The sequence below is a fragment of the Scardinius erythrophthalmus genome (genome assembly GCF_964197995.2).
Source record: "Scardinius erythrophthalmus genome assembly, chromosome: 19".
NCBI classification, from domain to species: Eukaryota; Metazoa; Chordata; class Actinopteri; order Cypriniformes; family Leuciscidae; genus Scardinius; species Scardinius erythrophthalmus.
The window spans coordinates 28,519,807-28,529,988 of NC_138239.1; the positions used below are offsets into that span (position 1 = coordinate 28,519,807).

The window sequence follows — 10,182 nt, forward strand, 5'->3', positions numbered from 1 at the left end:
AAATAAAAACTCGTGGCGCGTCATTATGTTTACACCAGGTTTACGCATGTCACACTACGGCCTGCAGGCTAAGATCACTCCGTTTCATTCACTGTCAATGGTTCGCGCTTGGTAATGATGGCTGCGGCTTTACTCTAAAGATTATTTCATTTTTATATGTTGTTGATTATGGTTTATTAAAAAATAAACATGTGAAAGCGTGTTATATAGGCTACATGTCATGTTTTAGTCAGTAATGACGACGCTACTGCAACACGCATCGCCGCAGATGAGAAGCTAAGCATCAACGTGCTATCGCAAATCAAAGTGAAAGTAAGTCGCAGACGCTTAACACACGATCATCTTCATTAAATGTAAAGAAACGAAATGATCTTACCAGGGCTGTTTCCGCTTTCTCTTATTGCGGGCTTTGATTCAGAAATTTTAGCTGTTGACCAATAAAATAATAACTGTTGCTTTCGGTGCACTGCATTAAATCTGCATATAGCGGGAATTGAAGATCGGTTATATCCGCAAAAAAACAACAACACACATCTATGTAACCAGGTGTAAATAATTGAATCGTTTTGATCAATCAGATTGCAATCCGATCTGAGAAAACGCAAAGTGGCCTGGTGTAAACAGCCCCTAGACATCGGTGAAAAATGTTCTCTCAAGACCCCCCCGACCCCGATTTTTTTTTTATTATTAAAAAAATATACTTTTTTATATTATTTTTTATATATATAAAAAAATATAGACCTACCTACCGACCCTTTTTTTCTTTTTTTTTGCTGTTACTGCAAACCAAAATATTTTTAAGGATGGCCTAACAAACAGGTCAAAGGCAAGGGTAGTTGCCGAATCAGAGAAAACAAGTGGTAAAAACAAGCATTTGACAAAACATATTCCATCCTATTTTTAAATAATTGTGATAAATTAGTAATGGCAAATTAAATTTAAATGAATGGTGCCATTATGATGCTAAACAGTTGTGTGTGGTTGCCAGGGTGTTTGTGTGTATATATATATATATATATATATTGCAGTGGTGTTTTAAAATTAGTCCTTGCAGTTTAACAAAACATTTTTTTTATATCAAATGTAAATTCATTCAATTCTATTTTGTATTTTGACACTATGTAATTAATGTTCTATTTATTAAAACCAAGCATAAATCTAATCAAGTTAGTGTTTTTACGCAGTTTTACATTTATTCTAAAATAACTAAAGGCAGTAATATAAAATATAAAATTATTAATTAAAAAAAATATGAAATAAAAAATATTTAAATTTCTAATTGCTCACAAAAAAAATCATGTTTTCAGGCGTTTTAATTACTCTTTCTATTAACGCCTCATTTTGTTCATTTAGACCGATTTGTGAACTCGCACATAAACAAAAGGCAGGATTAATCACATGAACCAATCATATCCCAATCATAACTGTTCATATCCAATCATAGTGCGATAGACTCGGCGTCCCGTTGTAACTTTACCTGCTGGTGTCGCTGTGGGACAATGTTACTTTAGAAAAACAAGTGATTCATACAGTTTTAAATGTCTTATTTTGTTATATTTACGCTGTTTTATTTTTGAAATATCGATTGTTTTCTCATCCAATTTCTTTGAGGAGACACTGCCACCCTAGCCTCCTCAGAGGACACATCCCTGATCTTCAAAATATATAATTTAGCTTGCAATGAATTTACAATTTTTGTAATAACATTCATTATCTCTACAGACAGATGTGTTTGGAGGAATCTCTCACCCTGAATGCTGAGCATCTGTCCTAGTTTAAGTGCGGCTCCTCTCACTTTGCAGAGAGTCCGAACAATCCTTTCAGCATTGGCTTCTGATATGAACGGGTTTGAGTCCAGAATTGCTTTTTTCTGTCCTGCCAAAGAGGAGAGAGGAATAAAATAACCCAACTTGTAAATCACAGCCAATCAATTACTGAACCATAATGTCCAACCACATGTTCCCACCTGATTTCCCTCCAGATGCAAGACTCTTCTTTGCCACTTCAGCAATGGCTCCAATGCCCAGTCCAACTGCTAAACCTGTGGGAATCATGAAATATTTTGCATTTGCTTGTTTGCCAAAGCTTTTTTTTTAGCTAATTAAACAAGCAATCACACTATAATGGGTGTTATCTCACCTCCAAAGTTCACCAGCCTTCCCAGCCTCGTGACTGGCACTTTTCTCTCTCTGGAACTCTCACTTAACTGAGAAAACAACAGTAAAAAAATATAATTGGAGAAGGCGTTTTTATAGTCACTGCTTTAAGATAAAATTATAATTGTAATGCTGCATTAATGTTAAAGTAAATCAGACCATAATATTTAAACTTCAACACTTTTAATCAGGGCTGTGTAACCAACAATAATTTACTCTTTAGTGTGCTGTACCATTTGCTTATGTTTTCTGGAATCGGGTGTTTTGGCATCTTTGGTTGTGTCGACACCTTCTCTTTTCAGTCCACTATAATATCTGTTATCTTGATGGAATAAACAGATCTGTCCATAGACGTGCTGTTGAGCTGGACAAATCTCTCCAAATAGCCTGTGTCCAGATCTCCCCAAATACCTGTCACGACCCCTGGCACATTCAACAACGCCACTAAAGCTGGAGGCATTTCGGTGTCTGTCATACTCCTGAAACCAAGCATGCAGGACAAACAAAGTAAAAATCTGGTCTGGATGAATAGATCATGGCAGATATAAACTCAACTCAACTCAGACAGCAGCTTGTCAATCTTACCTGTTCTTTCAGGTGAGGCGTGTTAAAACGGACTCGTTTTTGACCTCCGAGCGTAACTTTTTTGAACCTGTTGATTCCCCTCATCAATAACATTTCAGCTGCCATTGTTACCTTTCAGAGCTGTAAAAGCAGAAGAACTGTCAGACTATTGCTTTTGGTTATATACATACATATATATATATATATATATACTAAAACTTTACTTAAACGACAAAAGAGCTTCTGTTAAAAAATAAACTTTAACCTAAATACAATCTAAAACCTTAAACCTTTAAATCAGTTTCATCTATATTGAAGCACTAAAATAACAACAAAAAAAATACTAAAAATGTCAAAACACAAAATGACTAATATATACATGTGTATATTAGTCATTTTGTGTTTTGCCATTTTTAGTATTTTTAAGTGTGTCTATATAGTTTTTTCTTTATAACATTGTTTTTATATATATATATATATATATATATATATATATATATATATATATATATATATATATAAACAATGCTATATTGCGTACTATTATAGTTTTTATTCATATTTTGAATAAACTATACACATATAGCCTATTAACTACACTTTACAGCAGTTCAGATTAAATTCAGAAATTGAAAATGCATTCTCCACTGGATTCAGAATGAACCCGTTCAATTCTACAGAGATTCAACCTCCATTAAACAAATTAGTGCGTGAAGTGAACAGACCAAACAAAGCTTTCTGATCGCCTACAAGATCATGTTTTTAAAGCAATAAAACGACTTACTTTAATCCTTAATGACATTCACTGAAGTCTTCATTTATGATAGGCTACAACTACAATAGACTATGCTCAAACTCCATTAAGTTAACGTGAGCTGTCCAAACATACGATGACATGCAGTGAAACTGATCTAATCTATGAGGATCTTGAGACAGCATGTTATATGCAGGCAAAAACGGATTCACTAAACGCTTCTTCCTCCAGGTGGCGCTACGGACAGGGTTGCCAAGTCTGCGTTACAAAACTAGCCCAGAGGCCAATCAAAAATAGGCCAAAAGTAGACCAATGTCCATATCCCAAATATCAAAATATCCGGTTTCACAAACAAAGACCATATCCCAAATATCAAAATATCCGGTTTCACAAACAAGGCTTATTAAACCTAGTCCCGGACTAAAATACATGTTGAACTGAAAGCACCTTGCAGTGACATATCTTAAAATATGCCAGTCCTGTTGTTATGTCTCAAGATCATAGACAGTAGCTCAAGATGCAAATGAGTAATGTTTTTTTTTTTCCTCATGCACGTTTATAAAAGCTATTTAAATGCCCTAATTGAACTAAGGCACAATCCTGGCTTAATATAAGCCCTGTCTGTGAAGTGAACGTGACATTCCCATATTTTATAGTCCCTGTTATGCAAAATGAAGATCAGAAAACTTAAACATCTAGCATTTTATCACTGGTAGAAAATAAAATATTTTTTTATACAAGCTTTTTAGTCTAATATAATTTTTGCAATATGTCAAACCTTTAACCCGTGTGTGTGTGTGTGTGTGTGGGGGGGGGGGGGGGGGGGGGGGTTAAAAAGTAGCCCAATTATGCAGGAAAACCTCAGACTTGGCAACCCTGACTACAGACCCCTAGTGTTTAGATTAAAGACGGCAGTATTATTGTATTTTCTGCCATCTACTGGTAAAAGCAAGTTCTGCGTTTTTATTTTTCATTACACTAACTTTATTTGTGGCATTCCATTTCTTTCGATTTACCCAAATGAACAAAGGTGTCTTTGACTCTCCTATAAATATGCTGCAAAAATCTTCACATGCTTACATTAGCTCGTAGTAAATTTGTTGCTCAATGACTTCATAAACAGGTTTGAGACCCACTGTACGGTATTTGTTTTTAATACAGATTTTGATACAATATTTTTTTGACATCACAACAACAACAAAAAACAGTGGTCATCTGCAGTCAGTCCTCCGAATCGGAACAATAGGCTATCTTGAATCAAAAAACCCAAATGATTAATCAGTCAAATAAATGAAAATAAGCAATGTCTTCTGAAAAGAAAATACATTTTTTTTCTTGATCTTAATATCTACACAACAATGCACATTTGTTTGTTTAAAGGACAGGTTTAAGCAGCTTTGCCGAGGTGCGGTATTAATGTCAAGCTTTGATAAATGTTTTTAATTTGGGGAAGAGGTGCAGGGCATTCTGGGTAGTGACCTCGATGACCTTCTCCAAGGGAATTCCTTTGATTTTGGCGATATATTCGGCGCTAATGCTGATGTTCCTTGGTACATTCCTCACCTACAGTAAAGACAGATGTATTCAAACGTCAAATCATGTTTATAACAGAAAAACTAAAAGCTGCCGTACCTGCTTCTCAGGTCCCAGCGCAGGAGCGTCCGTCTCCAAACACATGCTCTCCAGAGGAACCTGCTTCACCAGTTTCTGCTTCTTATTAAAGGTGGATATCATGTGATGTGTGACTAATAAATGCAGGTGTTATTGTAAATTATAGAAACAGATATACACTACAAGTTAAACATTTGGACAAGATCCTAAGATCTTAAGAACATTTTCATATAAAGACTTTCGCTTAAATGCTTGAAATTAGTTTGTAGACAAATATAAATTTTATATATATATATATATATATACACATATTTTGTAAAATCGTTAAAAAATAAATTCATCAAATTTGATTGAGAATGAAGAAGCCCAAATATTTAAAAATATAAAAAAAGAGGTTTTATTTGTTTGACATTTCGGTCACTACATAATTCTCATATTTACTCTGTTCATTTTCACTGTTCAATTATACTTCATTGTTCAAGCTTTTGATTTGGAGTGTATGTCTATTAGCAGAGCACGTACTGTGAAGAGAGCTTGTAAATATTGGCATGAGGAGTCAAAACTACAGTGGCCGAGAGAGCTCAACGCGCTGCAACTCAAGAAAACACCCGCAAATTAAGAAAACATCTTCATCAGTTTCACATCTTCAGCGTGTTTCTGTATTTGCTTGAGTTTTTGGAGCACAAATGTGTTGTGAAACTAATGAAGATGTTTTTCCATTCGCATGTGTTTTCTTCAGTTGCAGCGCGTTGAGCTCTCTCGGCCACCGTACAAAACCTTTTAACAGTAGGTTATATTTACCTGATCACTCCTTACAATGGATGGAGGTATTGAGAAAAAATAACCAGCTTTCACACCCTCCATTGCAACCGAAGGTTTTCCGTCAAATGCATGAAGAAGTGCATTTTCTACACCTTATTGAAAACAGACAAGATTGAAATCATGAAAAGCAACAGATTTATGAATAAGCAGGCACTGTTTGTCATGCATGTTTTGATATGTATGCATACCCAGCTCCTTCAAAAGATGGATGGTTGGTCTTCCAGCAGATCTTGAGTGTACATTCCTAACAGACAAAACTCACTGCTATATGAAAGATCATAATGTCTATCATTTTTTATGTGCACAAATATACAAAGCCAGAAGCATGACACTTACAGAGGCAGATTTAACAGTTTCGCGACTTCAGCCTGTCGAATGAGTACCTGTCTCTGTCCGTCTTTCCCAGCGTCACTGCTGACTACACGTGGCGTGAAATCCAGGCCGACCTATATGTAATGATACATATTTAAACATGTATAAAAGCATCATAACACTAAATAGTTCATTTAGGTACTGATGGAAGAGGGAGACTTTGTTTTTTGCCTGCATTAACAAAAGTTTGACCAACAAATGTTGGACTGCTCATTGCATTATGCAGTGGTGATACAATTTTTTAGACAATTAAAGGTAGGGTATGCAATTTTTGATTTTTTTTTTAGTAAAACTGGTTTAAACTCTCTTCTCATACAGATAGCAATTAATAATAGAAGTGGTCTAAATATTAAAACATGTACATATATCTTTTGTGGAAGTCTCAGGACCAAAAGATGTTCGTCCAATCATTGCATTCGGTCCGAATGCAATGATAGGATATCCTACCTGTCCGTCAACATATCTATTTCCATACCTCTGCTTCTCGCGCAGACATCACACATCATCAGCGCGTTTCGTAAGGTTATGCAGAGTTAAGAGTCTCCATTCATTCGATTGGACAGTGGAGAAAAAACCAACTCATCGCCCCACGTCATCGCGTTTTTTTCCACTGTCCAATCGAATGAATGGAGAGGCGGGCCTTCCGTTTTAGTGATGAAAGCTACAGTTGCTTGAATGGAGAGTGCGATGATTGAGGATAAACTTGTGATGCCCTCGCGGGTTACCAGGAGCTTAACGACTTCACGAACCTTAACTACCACAATGTTAACAAAAAGTAAATAAAGTTAATAAAAGGCTGATTTGACTTGTACTTGACTGACAGGACAGCTGTTTCAGTGGTTGCCTAGCAACATAAAAAACGCAGCGCACTGCTCGTTCTGTGTGAAGGGGCAGTTCTCTGCACCTCGCGGTTTCGAACCTGAAAAACGCGTTAGGTGTGATCGGGGCCTTAGACAGGCAGTCACAAACAAACAGCAGCCGCCGCCTTTTACAGTTCCACCTGAACCGAAACAAGGTGCTTATGCTGCATTCACGCTTTGTGATAACCGTAATTGGGTGATTCTCCAACTAGGAGCACTTTTGGCACTGTGAGTTTATGGAAAATTCACTCTCTTAAAACAATCTTCCTAGCTTCATTCATTTTTCTTCTAACACAATATAACAGTGGGCAGTTTTAGAATTCCATGGATTATTATTATTTTTAACAGTTTTTCTGAAGGGCGCTTTCAAATATGTCATTTCCACCACTTTTCAATTTATGTATTTTATTACAATATAATATTGTAAAACTGTTATATAAGATTATGTATCTGTCAACAACATCAGTGGCTACCTAATCATGAAACAAAATAAATCTTAATACTTCATGAACTTAATGCATTTTTATTTAAAGTTGCTAAAAGTTGCTAAATGCCACGAGTTGGGATTTTTGCCTACAGCATCTCATTTTTGCTCAGGTCTATGTTTATTACAAGTCACTCACACATATATTGTAAGTATTGAACTATTACTACTTGATTTAAAATACATTTAGATCCACATCATTGGTTATTCTTATTTTTTTCTTAAAAACTGTAGTGGTGGAAAAGACAGTTTATGGTGGAAAGATTGTTTCTGTTTATTTTTACTTAAATTGCCAGTCTAAAATATTTTTAACCATGTATTTTATCATTTAACATATATACGTTGAACAGTATACCTAATAGTTTTAAAAATAATGATTACAAATGATATGCAAATTATATGAACCTGCTCAAAACATTCATATAAATATAGACAAATAAAAATACATTTAGAGTGTATTGGAATGGTGATATATAAAGTTCTCAGTCCAAAAGCACAAATATGTCATGAGAACATGCAAATAGCACACAAAAACAGCATATATCATGTCCAAAGCTACGCCTGTAATTTCTCAGAGGTGGAAATGACATTTTAGCAGTTTTTCTGCAATATTAGCACACCCTCATGTCAGGCTTAGCTACTTTTGGACTTATTATGTTGTTTACTCGTAATAAACATAAATACATTATTTTCATATTTGTTGTACATAATTCAACCGAACTACAGCCAAGGTGGAAATGACGCTGAATAAAAATACTCTGTATAAAAGCTTGAGTTACCTTGATTTATTTTCTAGTGCCTGAAGTTTCATCTTCAACTAATACGTCCTTTTCACTATTATTTCCATGATTACCAAGTAAATAAAATATTTAAGGTGGATCTATTAAAGTGGATCTTTTTGATGGAGGTGGAAATGACGGAAAACCTGGGGACAGACTTATTTCATTCCAAAAATAGTTTAAAATTATGATATACATATGGAATTTCGATGGTATGATATTATTTTATTTGTCCTTAAGACAAACATGTTAAAAAATATTTTTAAATCGATCCTTTAATATAATTTTCTAACATTCAAAGAGGGCCAGTCTGGGTTGGGGACAAGCATAAAACTGCAAAATCTGCTAATAAACAGCCTTGCAAAAGCATTTTTAAAAGAAAAAAGGGGCAAGATTTGGTGGTTACTATGATGTTGGAGCATGATCTTCATAATGACAGTTTATTTGTGCACTTGTTTGTTTATTTATTTACAAAAAAAGGCCAAGGACACAAGAGTGCCTGTAGTTGGAGAATCACCCAATTACGACATGGCAACCCGCTGTTCACATCCTCAGTTTTGGATTTATGCGTTTCTATGTCAACACTATCAACAGCGAAATGAACCTGCAGCAGTCAGGTGGTACAACTAGCTCTTTAAGTTGTTTACGTTCATTATTATTGTAATGTTATGTGCTTTGAGACATGAGGTATTTAACGCCTTCTCTCGTGACGTTTTTGTTTGCTCTGGCTGTACGCGTTCATGAAGGAGGCGAGGCTTTGGAGACGCTGTGAACAGAGGGTGGGTTCTTATGCTTTCAGAGCTAACTTGCTATTGCCAGCCTCTCCGAAATTGCCTACCCTACCTTTAAGGGATTAAAATCTTACAGAACTCTATTCTCTACTTATAACAACTAGTTAGACATTCAGTATATGTCTAACCTCACCAATAGCCACAATGTGCTCTTTGTATTTGTCAATCAGCGGTAATGCAGCATCTAAATCCTGTGGGGGAGAAAATAAGGAAACCGTGTCAGCTGTAAGACAGTGAATAAAATAAATGTATCTTTATACGCTTATGTTTCAGACCTCTGGTACGGCTCCTCTGGGTTGTGCTGGATCTTGGACAGGATGAACTCCAAGACATGGCATAATGAATCCAGGGAACCTATAGGAAATTAAAGCCATTTAATATTGAGTTTGCTGAAAATAATACACAAGATAATATGTAAGATATACCTTTTTGAGAGCTGTATAATTTTCTCAAATTCACCAGCATGCTCTGCTACAGCAAGAAGGGCAACAAGCCCAGCCTAAAAAATTAAAACAAACATTACTGCACTCTTAATATGGATATAAGATTTGACAGAGAATATAGATTGAAAGAGGTACCTTTTTAGACTCTGCAATGACATCATCAATGTCCTAAATAAACACAACACACACTCATTAAGGAACTTCTCAGATAGTTCCATAGTATTATGAACATTGCAACTATTTTTCTTTCTTACACTGTCAAAATCCTCGGCAGAAATATGACAGTGACAGTCGATATATCCTTGCATAGATGTATATTTTCCGATCGTTGCAAACCACAGTCCACACGGATCACTTTATGTAAACTAGTACAGAACAGGATGTGACGAATCCCACGACAGCGAAGGCTTATGTCATGAATATTAATTAGGTCCTCCAGCGTTGCTTTAGCCAATCATCGGCGAACGTCGTGTTACCTACTTAATATTCATAAATCGAGCCTTCGCAGTGGTGGCGCTTATTTCAAGGTTTCTGAATGAGGAAGTA

General features: G+C 35.6%; 2 protein-coding genes across 3 annotated transcripts in view; both read right to left on the reverse strand.

The window, feature by feature from the left end:
• Positions 1 to 3,703, reverse strand: part of coq8ab (coenzyme Q8A-b) — a 15,857-nt gene extending 12,154 nt beyond the window's left edge. Inside the window, exons 1-6 of the mRNA XM_081394265.1 lie at positions 3,505 to 3,703; positions 2,742 to 2,861; positions 2,390 to 2,635; positions 2,140 to 2,206; positions 1,967 to 2,041; positions 1,750 to 1,875 (exon numbers count right to left, since the gene is read on the reverse strand). Coding sequence (XP_081250391.1) covers positions 1,750 to 1,875; positions 1,967 to 2,041; positions 2,140 to 2,206; positions 2,390 to 2,635; positions 2,742 to 2,846 — 619 coding nt within the window. The 5' untranslated portion in view covers positions 2,847 to 2,861; positions 3,505 to 3,703. The remainder of the gene's footprint in view (positions 1 to 1,749; positions 1,876 to 1,966; positions 2,042 to 2,139; positions 2,207 to 2,389; positions 2,636 to 2,741; positions 2,862 to 3,504) is intronic.
• A 907-nt stretch (positions 3,704 to 4,610) lies between these two features.
• On the reverse strand, positions 4,611 to 10,035 carry LOC308679915 (putative deoxyribonuclease TATDN3). 2 transcript variants are annotated; one of them, XM_081347785.1, is made up of 10 exons: positions 9,891 to 10,035; positions 9,772 to 9,804; positions 9,619 to 9,692; positions 9,469 to 9,547; positions 9,322 to 9,384; positions 6,244 to 6,353; positions 6,096 to 6,151; positions 5,887 to 5,999; positions 5,107 to 5,187; positions 4,611 to 5,037 (listed from the first exon to the last, which is right to left on the reverse strand). In XM_081347785.1, exons 1-10 carry the CDS (start codon positions 9,942 to 9,944, stop codon positions 4,894 to 4,896), a joined length of 807 nt encoding a protein of 268 aa, XP_081203911.1. In that variant the 5' UTR covers positions 9,945 to 10,035; the 3' UTR covers positions 4,611 to 4,893. The 2 variants fall into 2 exon arrangements, with proteins under 2 accessions (XP_081203911.1, XP_081203912.1); XM_081347786.1 differs by having other exon boundaries at positions 5,107 to 5,184; positions 9,891 to 10,020.
• Between the last annotated feature and the right edge of the window lie 147 nt (positions 10,036 to 10,182).

Coding starts and splice junctions, on each gene's coding strand:
- LOC308679915 (XM_081347785.1), bottom strand. CDS start 9,944: ATGCAAGGATATATCGACTGTCACTGTCATATTTCTGCCGAGGATTTT. Junction 9,805..9,890: donor CTGCCGAGGATTTTGACAGT/GTAAGAAAGAAA, acceptor GTGTTTATTTAG/GACATTGATGATGTCATTGC. Junction 6,152..6,243: donor AAACTGTTAAATCTGCCTCT/GTAAGTGTCATG, acceptor TTTGTCTGTTAG/GAATGTACACTCAAGATCTG.